This window comes from Aythya fuligula, chromosome 1 (assembly GCF_009819795.1).
Source record: "Aythya fuligula isolate bAytFul2 chromosome 1, bAytFul2.pri, whole genome shotgun sequence".
In the NCBI taxonomy this organism is placed as follows: Eukaryota; Metazoa; Chordata; class Aves; order Anseriformes; family Anatidae; genus Aythya; species Aythya fuligula.
Window position 1 is genome coordinate 153,186,763 of NC_045559.1, and position 19,597 is coordinate 153,206,359.

The 19,597-nt window shown below is 41.4% G+C and overlaps 1 protein-coding gene across 2 annotated transcripts in view; it reads left to right on the forward strand.

Moving 5' to 3' along the window:
- The window catches only part of ABCC4 (ATP binding cassette subfamily C member 4), a 148,911-nt gene that overhangs the window by 24,787 nt on the left and 104,527 nt on the right, over positions 1–19,597 (forward strand). For both annotated transcript variants that reach the window (XM_032192288.1, XM_032192295.1), the window contains 6 exons: positions 42–291; positions 3,359–3,463; positions 9,695–9,784; positions 10,131–10,322; positions 11,630–11,724; positions 11,818–11,904. In XM_032192288.1, coding sequence (XP_032048179.1) covers positions 42–291; positions 3,359–3,463; positions 9,695–9,784; positions 10,131–10,322; positions 11,630–11,724; positions 11,818–11,904 — 819 coding nt within the window. The remainder of the gene's footprint in view (positions 1–41; positions 292–3,358; positions 3,464–9,694; positions 9,785–10,130; positions 10,323–11,629; positions 11,725–11,817; positions 11,905–19,597) is intronic.

The following is a 19,597-nucleotide window of genomic DNA, read 5'->3' on the forward strand; positions in this document are numbered from 1 at the left end:
GAGAGGGGTTGATGCGAATGTTTGTATTTTGCATTTTTTAGGAAGGAGATTGCCATGGTTATGAAGAGCTCCTACCTCCGAGGACTGAACTTAGCCTCTTTCTTCGTGGCAAGCAAAATAACAGTGTTCATGACTTTCATGGCATATGTACTACTTGGCAATGTTATCTCCGCCAGCCGGGTGTTCGTTGCCGTGTCCCTGTACGGTGCAGTGAGACTGACAGTAACTCTCTTCTTCCCTGCGGCTGTTGAGAGAGTGTCCGAGGCAGTGGTTAGCATACGACGAATCAAGGTATGGTTGTGGATTTCTTCTCTTATTCTAACATTGTTTTATCATCACCAGAAAATGCAGCTTTATTTTAGTTTTGCAGAGTTTGAGATTTTTACTGAAATAAACTCTTTGGAAACTGAATGTGTTCCTGTGTAAACGTGCAAAAACCCATGAAATGTGCTCTAGGGCAAGGTGAAATGTAGGAGAAAAGTAAGTGCAATGAGGCAGTGTAGACATTTCTGAAGTAAGAGGATCATGTGTGCAAATATGGTGGGATTGGGAGTCTTTAGTCAGGAAATATGGATGGCAAAAACAGCAGTGGGAGATGTATCTGCTCTGCAGAGGGAAGGTGTGAGCCCTAGCTGGTGTCCTGTAGCTTCTTTCAATACTGGAGGGCAGGCTCAGAAAGGATGAACATGCTGCTGTTTTTGGCAGAAGGACCTCATTTGTGTTGTTTTGTTTTGTTTTCCGTGATGTTTTGAATAAAATAGTAATGTTTGCTGTATGTACCTGTACTTCAGCATAAACTACAAGAGTGAAACATTTACATGCAAAACGTGTTTTAAATTTAAGACTTAAGAAGTCCTAAATCATCAAGCTATTGAAATACAGAATTAGTATTTTAGAACTTAAATTTGGGGGGGGAAAAGTTAATCTTGCCTAGAATGGAGTAAGCAGAAATGTGGTTTTGCAGGGTGTCACTATGTCATTTACTGATCAAAGTACCTAAAAAAGTCCTGCTTTATTTTCTTCTCTGTGTTTCTGATTATAATATTTATTTATTTATTTTTTTGTTATTGATGAATTTCTAATTGTAATAAGCCCACACATAACCCATGTATTAAACAGGTAATCTCTGCTCTTCAGAGAAACATTTTGTAAAAGTCGATGCAAATGGAATTAGAAAAGCCTAATGTGTGAAAATCCCCACCACAGCGAAATGCAGGCAGTAACGTTTATTATTACTGCTTCAACTAAATTGTGGGAGGGGAGGGAAGTGCTTGGGATGCTGGATGGTGCACGCTGGCTTTTCAAGACTTTCGTGTAGCCTGTGTTCAGCTCCAGGGCAGTGCTCTTTCAAAAGATCATTCAAGCTGTGCAGGTTGAGGTACGTGGATGGAAGGCTGAAAAAGATGCCTTAGGAACAGGAGAATGACTGTTGAGTGGAGGCAGTGGCAGGCTGTTACCTTTTTCTCCTGTCTCAGTTTCCAGTATATCCTGCGGGTCACAAGATTCTGCTCCTAGCAGCTGGCTCCAGCTCCCCCGCGCTTCTGATTATGAATTAGAGAGAGAAGGAGAGAGTAGAAAATGTAGGGAAAAAATACAAAGCTGCTGGCTAGGTGTATCTGCGCAAGACTGAAAAGAATGTATTTATTTTTAAGAAGGTGAATTTTTGAACCCTTGAACGAGAGCAAGTGGGGTTTTCAGCACTGATGTTAAAATATGCTCAGATGGAGACATGGAGGCAGGAGATAGCATGCTTCGTGTGAGAATGAATTCCCCTCATAATCAGAGGGGAATCAGTAGCCTTTCCTCCATATTGATGCATACACACACAGGAACTGAAGAATATTATGGTATTTAATTTTTTTTTCCTCTAAGCTGTCTTCTCCCTTCACCTAAGCTACACAGCAACGTCTGCATCTATTCCTGAAGCTCACCCACTATTTTAGGATGAAGCGATTGCCTCAAGGTCCCCTTGTGAAACAAAGTGAGAGCAGTTGTTTTTCAGAGGGTTATTTTGGTAGAGACTGGGAAAAGAGGATAAATTTCATCTGGGTAAAAAAAGATAGTTGTTTTTTCTCAAGGACACAATCCTATCTCAAGCTAGTGTTTGCCTCTCAGCATCCTGTGGATGCTAGCAATTCTGTTTTTCTCTGCATGGTAGACATAAACAATTCAATACTGGAAGAATGGAAGAATGTCTTAAGAGAACTTAAACAGTGTTTAAAGCTTACATTGTTTTACTGCTTTTGAACATTTTATTTCTAGTGTTGATTGCTGTCCCCATCCCCTGCTATGTTAAATCCTTAATGTTAGCCATATAATTTTTTTCTTGATTTGTGCTATTTTTATTTGAAGCCTTCCATATGCGTTACTGCAGCATTTTTGAATTAAATGGCTAGCTAGAATTTATACCTGATACGAACACTACTGCTAGAAGTTCCTGGTAAAAGCTGAAATGAGACCGATTCCTTGCTAATAACTCACTGATGTTTCATCCATCATCTAAATCCAAATCACACTTCAAAGGCCATGTGCCTCATTACAGACACAGTCTTATGTCTGGAATTCCTTTCCCTGACTACCACCTTCCTCTCCCGAGCCCTCTCTTTCACACGTAACATTTGCAGGTACCTAAAACAGGGCGCAGCAGTGCTCACCTGGCCAGAGTTCAGACTTGCTTTGCCGTTTGGTGGAGATGTGGATGTGCACTGAGTGAGTTTGGAGGCTGCAGGAAAATGTTTGACTGCTTGCAGGTCTCTTAAGTGATGCCAGCTGAATTTTGAGCAAGGTCCCTTGTGCCTGCTAACACATCACAGTGCTGTTTGTGCCCCCTTTGTCAACTTTATTCCATTTCCTCATAGTTACTGACTTTCATAAGTCTTCAGCATTACTCTCATGTGTGCAGGCCATTCAGTACGTGTTAACTACTCATCTTCTCTCAAAATGTTGTGTGCTAGAGGCCTATTTCAGGTCTTCATGGTCGATGATTCAAATCATGTTAGAATTGTTCTGTCTTCTGTCTCCAACTTGTAACTGTTACCCCTGATTTTTTTTATTATTATTATTATTTATTTATTTTTTAGTTCTATCTGCTTCAGGAATCTTGTTATTGAGCAGGTTGCTGGTAGAGTTCCACAGTACTGTCACGCTGTGAAATCTGCACTTCTGGGTGATCTCTGGGCTAGTTAGCTCTTAGAGGTGCATTGTTTGAATGGGTTTTGCATTGCTTTGGAATTCCTTTATCAGTGTGTTTATTTTTTTCATCAATAACATGTTGTATGCTGCTTAGAAAAACATGTGTTTGGCTTCCTTTCTCATTCCCAGTCTCACATCAGTAACCCGACCTTTTCTTTTATTGCAGAACTTCCTGATACTTGATGAGGTCTCACACTTCAAGCCCCAGCTGCACGGTAGTAATGACAATGTCATTCTTCATGTTCAGGACTTGACTTGCTATTGGGATAAGGTAAACTTCTACTAAATGTTAAGGACGTACTGGTGGTGCAGGCATGTTGAGCCTACAAAGCAGTATGTCTCTGTATGGTGTGCTGTTGCTTTGTATTGGTGCAGGAGAAACCTTTTAGTATGTTAAACTAACTCTGTTGAATAGGTTTAAAACAGTATCAAGTGCATCTTAGAAGTAGCTGCTCTTGAATTTTATACTAAATGAAAATCTGTACATTTCTATGGGAAAATATCTCATTTAACAGCATCGTGCTGCAGCTTAGATGTTTACATTGGAATTAAGGACAGACAGCACAGTACAGCAGGCCTTAGTGTATGATGGTTTTTTTTTTTTTTTTTTTTTTTTTTTCTGTGAACAGAATGCTTGACTGGTTTGTTAGTGTAGAAGCAGTACAATATTATACTTCATGTAACAGATTTGAAAGCTTTAGGGACGAATCTACAAGAACTTGTTACTCTATGTGTTTTAATTGAGGTTGTTCAGCTGCAAATTGTTTATTCTTAAAATATGCCAAAGCCACCAAAATGACTAGAAAAGGGACAATACGGAGGTGATAAATCTGTTATGTATCCTTTTCTCCAAGAGAGGCAAGTGTTGATTCTGTTTTTTCAAAATACAGTTGTTACAAGAAGCAGCAATTTGTGGTGAGTTGCTGGAGTTATTATGAGCTGCCAGTGTCCTTGCACAAGGGAAGCTTCAGTCTCCATCAGAAACGCTGGAAGCTCTAAAAATGAGTTTTGCATATAAATGTAATGCAAATAAGACATCTCATGGATCTCCCCTTATACACCCTCCTCCCCTCATATGTGCTGTGTCCCAAGGAAGATAAAGTGTGAAAATATATGAGAGGATCCACCTTACAATACTACTCAGCTATAAAACTAAATTGCTACGTTATTATGCTTTACTTTCTCAGAGCTTCTCTGTGACATGAATTCTTTCTGAGACATTGACCAAACTTCTTAATTAAGTGACGTGGAATACTTAATAGTGAATGCGTTCTGATGCAGGGTGGAATGTATTTCTCAGCCTTTGTTTTCTCCCCAAACCAATATTATACCACTGCTAACAATCTGTAAGAAATGGTTGCATAATATGTCCGTAGAACACCTTTGGGTTTTTCAGGAGTTATTTATATTAGGTGAAGTTGAATAGCATGGCTGGAATTAACTAGATTCCTTTTGGTTTAAAAAAAAAGAAAAGAAAACTTAATGTAATTCTCATTTTGATATTTAAATGAAATGTGCAAAGCAGAAGAATAGTTCTCCTGGAACTATACCAGCAGTTCAGAACATTTCTCTTACACACTTCTACAATAAGGCAAAATAATTTTATGGAGTTTCTAACTGGAAAGATGGAAGAGTTCTGTGAGAGGGAAGTTATAAAAGGAATAATAAAAATATGCTATGCTTTGTCAAGTAACCAATTCAGCCTGCTGCTGCTGTATCTGGGTTTCTCATGACTCTTTGGCTCTCCGTATAGCAACCATACAGCTGGATTGGATTATATTTTTATTTTATTTTTAAAGATTATTAGTCCAAATAGGTACTTAAAAAAAACAAAACAAAACAAAAAAATCCACAACAACCCACAAATCCAAAATCACTGGAAGTAAAAAAGGGATTATTAGATAGAATTTTAGGAAAACAACTTAACATGGTGTATTACAGTTTATCAAAAGATAAATAAAACCAATTAATTCACGGTCACACTCTTGTTTTACCGAGGCAAGTCTTATCTGAGTTCCACAGGCTGGTCTGATAGCAGCATGGGACTGGGGACTCTTCGATACGGGTTTTTTCCTGATGTGCCTTTAGTTTACAGAACGGTCTGTCTGCTTTTCAAGTGAAAAACTTGAAAATTCAGGAATTTGAACAGAGGCCAAATGTACCCCTTGTAATTTTAGTTGCTCAAATGAAGAGCTTAAGCAGTATAGTACTTCTGTGTAATAGATCAGCTCTGAAGCCCTTAGAAGGGGTGAATTACTTCTTTTATTTGGCCGCAGGGTGTGAGGTCTGCCCAGGCTCACTGAAGGAGTTGCTGCCGCTGAAGGGATCAGTCCCGTATCTTTCTGTCCTCCCGCTCTGTGCCCCTGTTCCCTGCCTTGTGTTGGCGATGATGTGTGATGTGTGACCCCATGGTGAGCCTGTTCACAGGGATAAAGCAATGAAACGCTTTTTCTGTGATTTGTTTTCTGACAGCTGAGTCCTGTGAACAACAACCCATCTGCAAGGTCAGGCCAGGAGAAGCAGCAGCAGAAGGGAGGTGACAGACATGGGTAGCTGACAGGGCGCAGGGGAGCTGGGACATTTGGTGGCAATTAGCTGTCAGGTGAACTTAGCTGTAACATCAGTCTGGGCTCTAATTTTAGTGCCTCGCTGCCTAAAAATAGAACAAACTGCCTTTCATTATGAGGAGTGCTATTTTGCAGAAATACCATGCCCTCGTGGCCGTGCTTTTTGCTTGCATTACCGCTTTTCTGTAGGGTCTGTGACATCTTGGAGTACTGCTTTAATATATAATAATCTGGTAATTTAAAAACTTTTATTTTGATGTTTTTCTAACATTACTCGTAGGATCTTACAGTATTTTGTTTTGAAAACCTTGGCATGGGTGGAAGTCCCCTTGCTCTCTTGTGAGTACAGAAACAACATCAAGAGGTGTGGAGGGGTGTGTGGAACAGCTTATTTACTTTTCTCAGTACTTTCTTCTAAGTAAAATCGATTTTTCAGATCAATTTATTAAAAGATAGTTTCTCATCCTACAAACCTTGCAATAAAAAATGCATTGGCTGCCACCAGCTAGCGGAGTTCTCCCGACCTTACCTCCAGTTCAGTACCTGAACCGTGCCCGTGCGTGCACTCTAGGCTGAGAAAGCACGTTCATGGCAATATGCTGATGGTGTGGAAAAAAAGAAAAGATCCCTGTTGCTGCCACCTCGTGGGGATGGATAACAGCAGCAACAACAGTAGGTGTGCGGGGTGGCACAGCACACACAGGTTTGGGTTCTTGCAGCGTGACGCTGATTTCATACAGAGAGCTGGCAGCTGTGATGGGATGTGTGCCACTGGGCTCTGAGGACCTTTCTGCTTCACCGAGCATTTCTCCTGGCCTGAGGAGGCATGTATGTGTCAATCCAGCTGTCACAGGTGGGATGGATACCGCACCCACGTCTCTCCCAGATCATTTGAAACAACCTTCCCCTTCAGCAGTCCCAGAGCTGGGTCACCAGGCAGCTTCCTTGCAGGGACAGTTGACAGCCTTACTCAGCCTCCCGCACGTCAGAGGGTGGCTGGAGACTTTAATTAAGCAGCCTGTCAGTAGCTTGGAGGGGCCATTGTGCCCTTCTTCTGAATTTTAGGGCTGGGCTTTAATGTGGTTGTTGAATAGAAATACTAGCAATATCCAGCTCTTTTTTTTAAAAAAAAAATGCTGGTATTTTGCTGTTTGCGTTTTAGTGTCAGTCACACTTAGGGCAGCCTCAGATGCACGTAAGGGCAGATCCTGTTACAAGGGATTTTTGCTTTAGTGAGAGGTTGCTGCACCAGACCCTTAGCTATGAGGTTTACAATAGCTATTAAAGACACGAGGATCCTTCCTTTTCCTAAGAAATAGAGGGGATGAGGAGGGGGTGCCACCGTCTGTCAATGACCAGCTGCATGGAGCTCCACCTGGGGGTGGATGAGGAGCTGACAGAATTTGTGTGTCAGGATTAAAGGGAGGGCTGGGACGGGTGACGTTAGAGTGGGGGTCTGCTGCAGGACACTCACCAGGAAGACTGAACAAGTGAGATCCTCTACAGGCTGATAGGAGCAGCCTCACATTCTCATAAGCTCTGGTCCTCATAGAGGAGAACTTCAACCACCCCGATATCTGTTGGAGGGACAACACAGCAGGGCATAAGCAAACCAGAAGGTTCCCGGAGTGTCAGTGTTAACTTCTTTCTCTACATGGTTGAGCTCACTACCTTGGATTACAGGAGAGCAGACCTTGGCCTCCTCAGGGATCTTCTTGGCAGAGTACTGTGGGATAAAGCCCCGGGGGGAAGAGGGGCTCAAGAAAGCTGGGTAATACTCAAGGGTGACCTCCTCCAAACTCAAGAGCGATGCATCCCAACAAAAAGGAAGTCAGGAAGAAACACCAGGAGGATGCATGGATGAACAGGGAGCTCCTGGCCAAGGTCAAAAACAAAAAGGAAGCCAACAGAGGGTGGAAGCAAGCACAGGTAGCCAGTGAGGAATAAAGAGATATCGTCCGAGCAGCCAGGGATCAGGTTATGAAAGAAAGCTGAAGCCCTTTTAGACTTAAATGTGGCCAAAGACATCAAGGGCAACAAGAAAGGCTTCTATAGGTACATCACTGATAAAAGAGCAACTGATGTCATCTATCTACCTGGACTTGTGCAAAGGATTTGAAACTGTCCCATGTGACATCCCTGTTTCTAGGTTGGAGAGATGTGAATTAGAAGGATGGACCACTCAGTGGATAAGGAATTTTCTGGATGGTCACACTCGAAGAGCTGTGATCAATGGCAGGATGTCAGGTGGAGACTAGTGACAAGTGGTCTTCCTCAGAAGTCAGTACTGGGGCCTGGTGCTGTTCAGCATCTTTGTTGGTGAGCTGGGCAGAGGGACTGAGTGTGCCCTCAGTGGGTTTGCTGGTGACACCAAGCTGAGTGGCACGGTCAGTAAACTGGAGGGAAGGGAAGCCACCCAGAGGGACCTGGACAGGCTTGAGAGGTGGGCCTGTGTGAACCTCCTGTGGTTCAACAAGGCCAAGTGCAAGGTCCTGCACCTGGGCTGAGGCAATCCCAAAAATGTATACAGGCTGGGTGATGAGTGGATTGAGAGCAGCCCTCAGGAGAAGGACTTGAAGGTGTTGGTCGATGAGAAACTCAGTGTGAGCTGGTAATGTGTGCTTGCAGCCCAGAAATCCAGCCGTGTCCTGGGCTGCATCAAAAGCAGGATGTCCAGTGGGACGAGGGAGGGGATTGTGCCCCTCTGCTCTTGTGAGACCCCACCTGGAGTGCTGCATTCGGCTCTGGGGCCCCCAGCACAAGAAGGACATGGACATATTAGAGGGAGTCCAGAGGAGGACCACGAGGATGCTCAGAGGGCTGGAGCACCTCTCCTATGGGGACAGGCTGAGGGAGTTGGGGTTGTTCAGCCTGGAGAAGAGAAGGCCCTGGGGAGACCTTATAGTGGCCTTCCAGTGCCTAAAGGGAACCTGTAAGAAAGCTGGAGGGGGACTCTTTATCAGGGAGTGTTGTGATAGGACTAGACTAATGGCTTTAAACTAAAGAAGGGTACGTTGAGACTACATATCAGGAATAAATTCTTCCCTCAGAGGGTGGTGAGGCCCTGGCACAGGCTGCCCAGAGGAGCTGTGGGTGCCCCATCCCTGGAGGTGCTCAAGGCCAGGCTGGATGGGGCTTTGGGCAGCCTGGGCTGGTGGGAGGTGTCCCTGCCCATGGCAGGGGGTGGGACTGGGTGATCTTTAAGGCCCCTTCTAGCACAGAGCGTTCCATGGTTCTATGATTTTTACAATCACACCTTGGTAGGAGAGGTGCAAAATATGTTGAGAAATAAACTCTTACCAGTGGTGTAACATAAAGGATAGGCATATTAGTAAGGACTGTTGAACAAAGAATTCAAGGTCATGTATTTCCACACAAATAGTATGCAGTGTTGTCTGACAGAGGCCTCCAAGATGCGTGAGACGAAGCTGTGTCAAAGCAAATGGTACTTTCCTGTTTTGACTTTGGATGCAGCCTTGAGAGCAAGCACAGACCTAGCTTTCCCAGGCTGTGAAAGAACTTCAAAAACTCTCCCTCTTACAGCTGGTAAGAGGTGGAGCTGGACGTGCGGGGCCAGGTTGGTGAATGCCATGGAAATGTCCAGCTGAGACCTCCTGTTACTGAGGCTGCCATCCCAGCTCTGTGTTGAGCTGCAGCCTGGAGGTGTGGGCTCGGAGCAAGTACTTCTGCTACTGCCTTTAGTTTCCTCATTCCCTGAACTCAGTTTTGTCAATTACTTGTTTAGGGTTAAGGATCAATGCATTTCAGAGGTCTGTGTGAATTACTGAAGAGGTAAGCAGTGTGTCTGAAAATACAGTTGTCATATGGGTTGCTGATTCAGAGTCACTTATGTGCATTGTTCTCTGTTTCTAAAGAGTTATTTTGTTGATGTGTATTTCATACTGATTAAGCGTGACTTTTTCTTAAATCCACAGAGTTTAGAAACCCCAGCACTTCAGCAACTTTCATTTACTGTTAGACGAGGGGAATTGCTGGCTGTGATTGGGCCTGTAGGAGCTGGAAAAGTAAGTCTTGATGCTTACTCCATTCTGTGGGGTTTTTGAGTCTCTTAAACATGTCTAAAACTTGAAAATGTGAAGGTTTTTTGTGTATAAAGATACACTTTACATTGAGGTACTGTCATTCAAGGAAAGCAGATGGCCTGTGAGTGGGGAGGAGATGGTTCAAAGTTAACCAGTACTGTGTGTTTTACTTCTAGACAGCATGTAAAGGGTACTAGTACATTTATACAATTAGAGTGGCTTGAGTGACAGGGTGAAGTAGGCCATCATGCCAATAAATACTTCGTAGTTTCCATGGTGTCTTCAATGCAATCAAACTTCACATTTTTTATTTTTCAATCTTTTCCAGTCTTCACTCTTAAGTGCTGTGCTTGGTGAGCTGCCTAAAGACAAAGGTTTGATAAATGTTACTGGAAGAATTGCTTACGTTTCTCAGCAGCCTTGGGTGTTTTCTGGTACAGTAAGAAGTAATATACTGTTTGACAAGGAATATGAGAAAGAAAAATACGAAAAAGTTTTAAAAGTCTGTGCTCTTAAAAAGGTATGTTTTTTATTTTCTCTGTTTTATTTTCACAATCTTTATTGTTTCCTTTGTGTTCTTGCAGTCTAGTGGTATGTGCTGTAATATAAAATACACAGAATGGATTTTTATTAGTGTAATGGGAGATACATTTCTGTTAAGTGATAGGATTTGTGCATCATTTTTGACATTCACGTGTAAGGACACTCTTGTAATTCCCAAAACTTTCACTAGAGGGGGATGTCGTTTATGCGAAGCTCTGTCACGTTTGGAAAAAGCTGTTCCCAATTATTTAATTTCATAATCATGTTTTACCCCATTCATTGATGTTATGGTAGATACATGTGTAGATGTAAAAAAATGTGGAAAAACAAATGATCAAACTAGCACCATTTGTGACTTTCATTTTGCAAATATCCTTTATGCTTTTTTAAAAAAACTCATGTATATCATGTATTATGCATTGCTAACGGCTATCAAAAGAACCTTAGTGCTATGTATTGGATAACTTCCTGAGCCCAAGTAGTTTTATGAAAAAATATTTTTGAAAGGTCTGTGTGTAAAGGAGTTTGTGACATGAGATATAGAAGAGGATTAAGCCAGATTTGTCAAGAAACAGACATTTTGCTTGGCAGCTAAAAAGGTTTTATGCAGCATGTTATAATATTCCTGTCAGCAGCAACACAGGTGAAAAGCAGATGGTTACCGTGATGAAATTTTTTTGCAAGGTTTTTATACATAGTAGGTAGAGTTTTAACATCTTCTACTGATACTCAGTCGTAGGCTGTTGTCTAAACTTAAGGTTTTAGTGACTTTAACAGACAGCAAACTGTATTAAAAAAAAAAAAAAAAAGCCTTCATATTTGATGGTAGATTTGCTTTCATAGTTTTGTTTCAAATTTATGTATCTTCTAGAAGTTGTGGATATGTTTTGTAGCTCAGTATAATACTTTCATATTTCCTGAAGAGGAAATACAGTAGTATAACATGGAACACTGTACAATTTTGTTCTCTCACTCATAGTCCCAAGCCCCATAAATTAATCAATATAACACTAAGAATAGTAGTGCATTTTCCTCTGGCAAACCTGTTGAAAAAGTGAACTTTAAGATCTCACCTATTTTTCCTGCTTTCTTAGTTATCTTTTGCTGAAGGTACGAAGTCATAAATTAACTATGGATATTTCATCCCGTATGAGTTCTTGTATTTTAATGTAAGGTGATACCTTAAACAGTACTATTTAAATAAGAAAATGTTACGTTGAACCAGGTTTGTTGGAGGTTAAAATGATTTAAGAAATGCTTGCTGCCTGTTCTTTATGTCCACAGGACTTGGAATTACTAGCAGATGGAGACCTAACAGTCATAGGAGATCGTGGAGCTACACTGAGTGGGGGACAGAAGGCCCGTGTAAATCTGGCCAGGCTAGTATTTTTGTTGTTCCTAAAATGTACAAGTTGACAGACTTTGGTGGCACTTAAGATCTTGTGACGCTGACTTTTCTTTAAACCTTGTAGAGCCGTGTATCAAGATGCAGACATCTATCTTTTGGACGATCCACTGAGTGCAGTAGATGCTGAAGTTGGAAGACATTTGTTTGAAAAGTATGTTGTTGCTTTATTTTTCTTTAAAATACCATTGCTATCTTTCAATTTGTAATAGAAGAACTTGAGAAAACATTTTTGGGTAGATGGTTCTCTTCACAAAACTTCGAATGCATTCACTTTCTGTGTATACTTTTCTTCTCTTTCATATATTTGGAATAGGTATGATTTTTTTTTTTCTGTGTGACTGTTATTATTTATTTTTAAAAGCCTTGTAAAGCTCTGTTTCGAAGATATTAGAATTATTCCTAAGGGAATACTTGCTGTTTTCTTGAAGAAAAAAAAAAAAGGTCGTGTTTTGTACATCAATAATAGGTTTTATGAATATTTGTACCAAGTAAAGAACACCGTAGAGCAGTATTTTCAATCACTTCTTAGTTTGCTGCAGCTTTATTGGTGTAGTAATAAGCACTTCAAGTGGCTGAAAAAAAGGCTACAACTCTCTTAGATTATTGAGTGATTTTTCATTTCAGTTCTTGACTGGTTGAAATTTCTCTTAAGTGAAATGGGGAAATACGGCCTGCAGACTAGACTGTGGAGAGCGGAAATAGGGGAAAAGAGAATGCATAAGCTTACCATAAATGAGAGAGAGATTAGACCTTTCCCCATTTCTGAGGAAATAGCAGAGTGTTCATTAAAGATCAGGTTTCCTTCTCAATAAATTTTGTCATCTCCGTCTCTTCTTTCAAACTGCCTAATCTACAGCGCATTGATAGTACAGGAATAATCCAGTTATTCCCAGCCAGTGTTTTGTCCTTGCTTCTTCATAGCCTACTCCTCTCCCTATCAAAAGGTATGATCTAGAATTTATTAAAAGTGGAAGGAAAATCTTCCGTTGATTGATTGAATTCACAGGGCTTTGGTTGAAACCTTACATGAAAGCATTTTCTGGAGCACACTTACCTGCACTGAATTCCACACTCCTACCACATAAATTAATTTACTTTTACTGTTGTTCCCCACTCCCCACCCCTAGACAATCATAAAAACTTGTCTTGAAGACGTGGTTGTAGGATTTGCATTGACCATCATTGCGTGCATGTTCTTTTATTGCTGAGTGGGGAAGCTTTTAGAATCTAGATTCGAAAATTATGCATCCGGTTGACGTTTGCAGTTTCAAATCTGGAGTTCCCTTTAAAACCCCATCAGCATTTTATTTTATTTTATTGATATATTCCAATGGCTACTGTTTCTTTCCATGAGATTGCATGGAGTTAGAGTCTTGTTATGCATAGGCTTTATGTTCATTATTCCACGTGTGTTCATTTTCACCTGCCACAACATAACCATCATTACTTCTGTAGTTTGTATACTCTGTCAAATTCCTTCAGTGCCAGTTGAAGCTGTCTGAGCTTTAGCTGCTGCTTCTCTGTCTTTGTGCAGCATCACTTGACAGCTTCAGCTTCTGAATGTGTCTGTGCAGCGCTCTGAAAGTGAGCGTGCCTAGGCTGTCAGGCTGTCTCTCCCTTAAGCCTGAGGGTTTATTCACTAACAGGGAAACACCAAAGTACAGTAGTGCCAGCAAAAGAGGTTGGGTTGCCTCTTCATTTTTTTTTTTTTTTTTCACTTTTATGTGAGCTTTGACATTGGGAGTCTGCATCCTGCTGCAGAACTGCACGTCTGGATTCTTGTATGTGCAAGAGCGTAAAGGAACTAGAGGCCATTGCTCTGTTAGCATAATGTAGGTTTTCCTGGTAACTCTGTGGAGTTGAGAAGAAACAAGGAGATGGATTTGAAACTTGGAAAACTGGCTAGGATTCTTCCTAGCAGCATGTGTTTTCATTTGCTTCTTCCTCTGCTCAAGATCAGCTTGACCTATACAAATAAAGTACAGTAAAAGCACTTTGTGGGGTAAACAGGCTGTGTGAAGTAGGAGTGGCAAGGAAAACTGAACTGCCTCCCCTGATCGAGATGTTAAAGGAGGTTGTCTTCATGGCAGCTGTAAAAGGTGCAGGGTTAGTGGGGAGAATCTTAGGTTCGGTAGCTTGCCTTGAATAACAAGGCTGGGCTTGTTCCTTAGTGCTTCCTCAATAGTGCTAGAAATCTGCAGAAGAGAGCGCTTGGGCAAGAACGATTTCTTAGAACATCACGCTGAGGAATGTCTGAGACCACTTCATACAAACTGCCCCCAGGAATCCAAACCGCAAGGCGTAAAACAATGGGCAAGATGGAAGAAATAGGGGGTTATTTAATGAGAATCTGAAATGGATATTGTTCAGTTCACTTGCTCTTTTTTCTTTTTTCTTTTCTTTTCTTTGTAATTTTATATTAATGCTTAATTTTATTTTTTTTTTTTAGAAGTGCTTGGCCTATTTGCTTACATTTAGAGATAGGTATGTTCCTAGCACTTCCCTGAAGCTATGGTCTGTGGAGAGCTGCTTCGTTACGTTTGCTGCTTCTCTCTGCTCTGTTCAGCTACTGCAGTAAACAGTTTTAAAAAGACAAATTCTTTTCAAATGAGGAAGAATGAGAGTAACACAGCTCCGATGGGAAAATAGTCCATGGTATTATTAATGAGGGACTGGGTCTCTTACAAATTTATCCATAATGGAGACAAGTTGTTCTGTGGATGGCAGAACAGATGAAGCTCGTTTCCCAATGAATTTCTCTCTCCTGCTCAGATTCCTTGAGGCGTAATAAAGTATAAACTGGAGATTCCCTATTTTTCTGTTATTTGTGTCCTCTTTTCCTGTGAGTTCTCTGAAAGGCAACACTAGATGTGGATCAGCCTTCTCACAGTGAAGGGTACCAGTATAGTTCTGCGTTTTGGTTTATCAGTGTGTATATACACACACATACATAAATATGTATATAGACACATGCATATAGTATATTTTCACTAGCTTTTAGGAAACCTGGCATTTTGAGACCTTTAGCTTTTCCACCAGGTTTCAAATGAGAGACACACATTACAGATACTGTGGCACATTTCCTTGTATGACAGAATCTGGAATAGCCTGTGGTGCTCTAAGAAAGTCAATCAGTCATGCTTGGACCCCAAGAAATTTCCTGCTTTCCCTGTGCATCTTTGTAAACATATTTCTATAGATTGCATGGTTTCAGATCGCTTTGGGACAGAAATTATGTCCTGCTGACTTTAAAAAGGTGTTTTTAAGGGTGAGACCAGTGTATTGAGACAGATACTCTTCTCCAGGTATTGTTCTTCCCTCATATCTTTCCTAGTGACAGGAGCTGTGCGCCCAGTCCCAGTGGATGGTCAACCTGATTTCTTTCAGTTTCTCCTCAGCACGTGTGGGACTAGACAGCTGCAGGACAGTTTGGGAATCTTGGTAAATCAGACCTAAAACTGTGGTCACGTTTGGGAATAGTATGCACAGGTGTATCATTCCTACTACCCAAGGGAGTTTTGCACAAATTGTTTTGAATGTGTGGTCAAGCTGTTTTGAGTGTAGGGTCATATGTCTTTTCTCCCTCAATTTTGCATTTAGAACAAGGCAGTAATTTTGTCTATTACAGGAATAATGATGAAGTAATTGAACTTTAGCATTTATTCAGGTGGAGCATGTTGGTACCAGGGGGTGATAGCCTCCAGTAGGAACTCAAAGGACTTGTGACATGTAACTGAGCAGTGGATCGCTGAATAACCGCATGTTGAGGCTGACTCAAGAGTCACGTGGCAACTTGGCCAGGTGTTTGCAAAGATAAAGTCTCTCCTTCGCCATCTGAGATAACTGAGAGTTCCTCTGCAAGAGAGGGAAGGGAGCAGGCATGATATGTAGCACAGGTGTCCTTTGTAATTGCAAAAAAAAAGGTAAGGAAGAAGTGATCTGATGGCAAAGGAGAGCAGGAAATTCCATCATGTAAAGTGCATGGATAACATGTCCTGAATTCCTTAGTGCATTCTTACCTCAGACCCAGAAGTGCTTGAGGGGAGGAGGAAAATGAAGTAGGGAAAATGAATAGAAGGATTTTTTTTTTTAATTACATGTACAGATCTGAATATGTACTTAGTCTCTTTAAAGCAATTTAATTTTTGGAACGCTTAGGAGTGTGCAAATTTCTAGTCTCATCTCCCTTGAAGTGGGCTACACTTTAAATTTTGTCTAACGTTGGAGCTTTGAGGAAAAAGAGCTACCATGGTGGTGTTAGATCTCCAAAGCAAGTGAAACGCATCAGTTCTGTAAAACTAGCGGGCAGAAGCTAGAAAGTCCTTGCTGTAGAGGGATTATAGGCAGAATCGTTGTGTCGGAGGAACAACAGCCCTGGCAGGTACTTAGTGATGTGTTTAAAGGCATGTGCTCCTTCCATTGAGACCAAATATGCAAGGGAGCTGTTGTGTAAATTTGAGGATTTTCCTCAGCTCCCTTTTACGTAGAATCTCTTGAAATTGCAGATTTCTTGAGGATATCTGTAAGAATTCCCACTTTGATTTACACCTGGTCCATGCTCGTTGTGCCTCCAATATCACAGCAGCTATTACAACCCTTGGGTAGTACTGGGCAAACGTGAATGCAGCTCTTTTTTTTGTGTTACAGGTGTTGTTCTTAAAAATGTATTAGTTATAACTTTACATGGAGGTGATAAAATAGGAATTCCTTGGACTTCATTACGTTTATTGCAGATTATATGCTTAAAAGATAAGAATATGTCACAGTGATGTTGCTTGTTTTCTTTGTAAAGAGGAAAGCATAACTGTGACCACTGTACATTGTGTTTTCCAAAAACCATAAAGCTTGACTTTTTTTTTCTCCTATAAATGTGTTTTGGTTGGTTTTTAGTCACACAATGTAGAAGCCAAAATAAAATAAATTAAAAACCCAAACCACTCGGAGAATCCCAGTGCAGTTGTGTGCTTTAGTGGTCTGTGGGCGTAGATGCAGAAGAGCGTTGTGAATACCAAAACAGAAGCGGTCTCAAGAGGGTGCTGTACAAATCCATGCAGGAAAAGTTCATGAAGAGCTACTTAAACACAAAGATCTCTGTCGCAGAAAATCCCTAACGTATGGCCTCTGGAAGCTGGCAGCGTGCACGAAAGAAAGCAGCATTGTACGGGTGCGTATAGATTTCAGCCAGCCATTCACTGCTGCCTGGTGTCTGGGGCAGGAGCATGGGTCTTAGGGACCATTATTTCGTGTCAGTACAGTTGTCCTTACACCTCAGCCCACTGGAGGCTGGGGCTTGTCATCAGATGGAAATAAATGTTTAGCAAGATAAGCATAGGAACAGAAACAGCGTAGTATAAGGAGATGTGGGCTTTGTGTCTTTGGCAGATGCATCACTTTTTTGTTGTTGTTGTTGTTCCGAAGTTCTGTAAATTTCAAAATGTACAAAAACTGTTGGTGGATTGTTTTTCCTAAACTTTTTAAATTTGAAGGGAAATGAGAGGAAAGCAAACGAAGTAAACAAATTAATATAACAAAGGCTTTATGCCTGTGAGCACTTCCGCATGTGCTTTCATTTCATTTCAGGGGTGATTTCCATTGAAACCAATGTAAGTATTAACTAGAATAAAGTTAAAACTTGCATGTGAACTTCCCAAAAGGAGAGGCGAGAAGAATAGGAAGGAAGAAAGTGTAATCATTAAAGAAGAAACACTTTGCAGAGGTGAAAGAAAGCTGGTTCTTAGAGATAAAAACTTAAAAACAATTAAGGAACAACTTGTCTCGAAGAAAGGCAAACCTGATACGGAAGGAAGAACAAGTGAGGATTCACACACATGAAGGTGCCAAGATGCTGCCTCTACCTAGAGGAGCAATTGTGCTCTTGTAGGCACCTTCCTGAGCAAGTGTCTTCTGCCACGTGCCCTGCATTATCACAACTCAAGCTACCGTTTTCTAAATTATAATTGTTTTCTGTCAAAGTGCAGTGGGTTTTTAAATGGGTCATAATCCCCTGGTAACTTAAAACATTGTTTGTTTATGTCAAACTGGAAGAGTGCGATTTTTAGAGTTACCTGTCCGGAGTCTGTCCTCAGTGCTTCGGATGAAGGTGGTGGTCGCTGGTGCTACATTTTTCAGGTGTTGGAAAACAGGGCAATGCTTCAAGGAGTTCTGGAGACAGACAGGGATTTGGGAAGTGTTGATTAAAGGGTGTGAGTTAATAGATGCCCACAGAAGGGATAAGTGCAAAGGATGGCTCTGTGAACACACAATAGGCAGGGATCAACTGTAGCAGTCTTGTGGAAGAGGAGATGCACATTACGGAAGGTCACAAATCCAGGATGAGTCAGCAAGTCGTGCTCTTGTCAAGGAAACTGTGCCCTGGGATTTAGGACCGGTAACCTATCTGGCAGAACAGGTAAAATAATCTTCCTGTTGTGCTTTGTCCCTGTCAGGTCTCAACTGGAATAATGTGTTCGATTCTGTGCACTTCCAAAAAAAAGTAGACCAGCTTCAGGCTCCAGTGTAGCCCATCAAGGAGGTTGAGATGTCAAAGGAAAAAAAAAAAAACTTTTGTAGTTCCTTGTAGTGGAAAGGCTGAGGAACCTCTGAGGCTTCACTGTCTGCACCTCTCCTGGCTGCCTGTGCACATATGTCTGTGTGTGTGTGTATTTAATGATCTGACGACGTGATGGCATTTTGCGTGGTAATTCCTTCTGCTGTAATCCACTGAAGGTGCTCCCAGTGTAATTAAAAGATGATGGCCCTCGGGAGAGTAGTGGAGGAGCAGCACAATGAAGGGGAACTTGGTGGGTTTTTAAGCAGCAGGTAAAACGATAGAGGCGTTTGGGGGCATAAATGAGACTGATTAACCTAGAATTGGTTGTCTTTGATGATGGTTGTTTTTTCTTCTATACACAGCAGTATTTCTAAAAGCAGATTGAATGAGACTGAGCCCTAGTGAGCCACTTTAAAACACAACCACTTATGGAAGATTTTGGATTTTTTGTGTTTCGTTCCTGTGACGATACCAAGTTTTCACAAATACAAATTCAGGGAGCTGTGAGCCTTGTGCTGGGCCTTTTATCCCATTTGGCTATACTCTACTTCTCTTTGAACCCTGACTTCAGTCTTCTGTGGCAGCCGTGGCACCCTATAAAATTAATGCTCACCGTACATTGCAAAAGAGGTTGTTGTCAAAGACAGGTTATAGATATTTAAAAAATTTAGAACATAAAGCTCCAAAACAGCCTGATGTGTTGAAACAGACATTATGTATATACTTACTATTTTACTAGTTTTGCAGCTTCAGTGCTTCCTGATGATACTGTATTTTAAGTGGCAAAATTTTCTAGTGAGCTGTCTGAGCAGTGAGTTGTTTAAGTGAGTAATAGATGGAGGTCTGTGCTCTTTGTGGTGATTTTTCCTCCCGGTGCTCATGCCAGTGAATTGTGACAACAATTTTTCTACTCATCTGTTATCAACAAACTCTTCAGCTAGTTTCTTTCTACCCAGATAGACATCAAATCGAGAGGTGTTGTTGTTGTGTGTGTGTGTGTGTTTTTTTTCAGTTCTCATTTGAGTGATCTGATCTATCTGCGGAAATTTATTTTTCCACAGAGGTCATTTCTGCCTTCTCTCCTGTGATCAAGTTCGTGCTGGATGCTGTGCCGAGGGCGCTGACAGTGCTAATTGCTTTGCTCTGACGCTGAGATAATCCACTTTTTTCTTTTCCTTTTTCTGTTTTTCAAATGCTAACTTGAAGTACGATGGGCTCACCATGACGCAGGATCGAGGTTTAAAGGTTTTCAGCCCTGAGATTTTGTAGAGGTCCAGTTTGTCCCGGTAAGCTG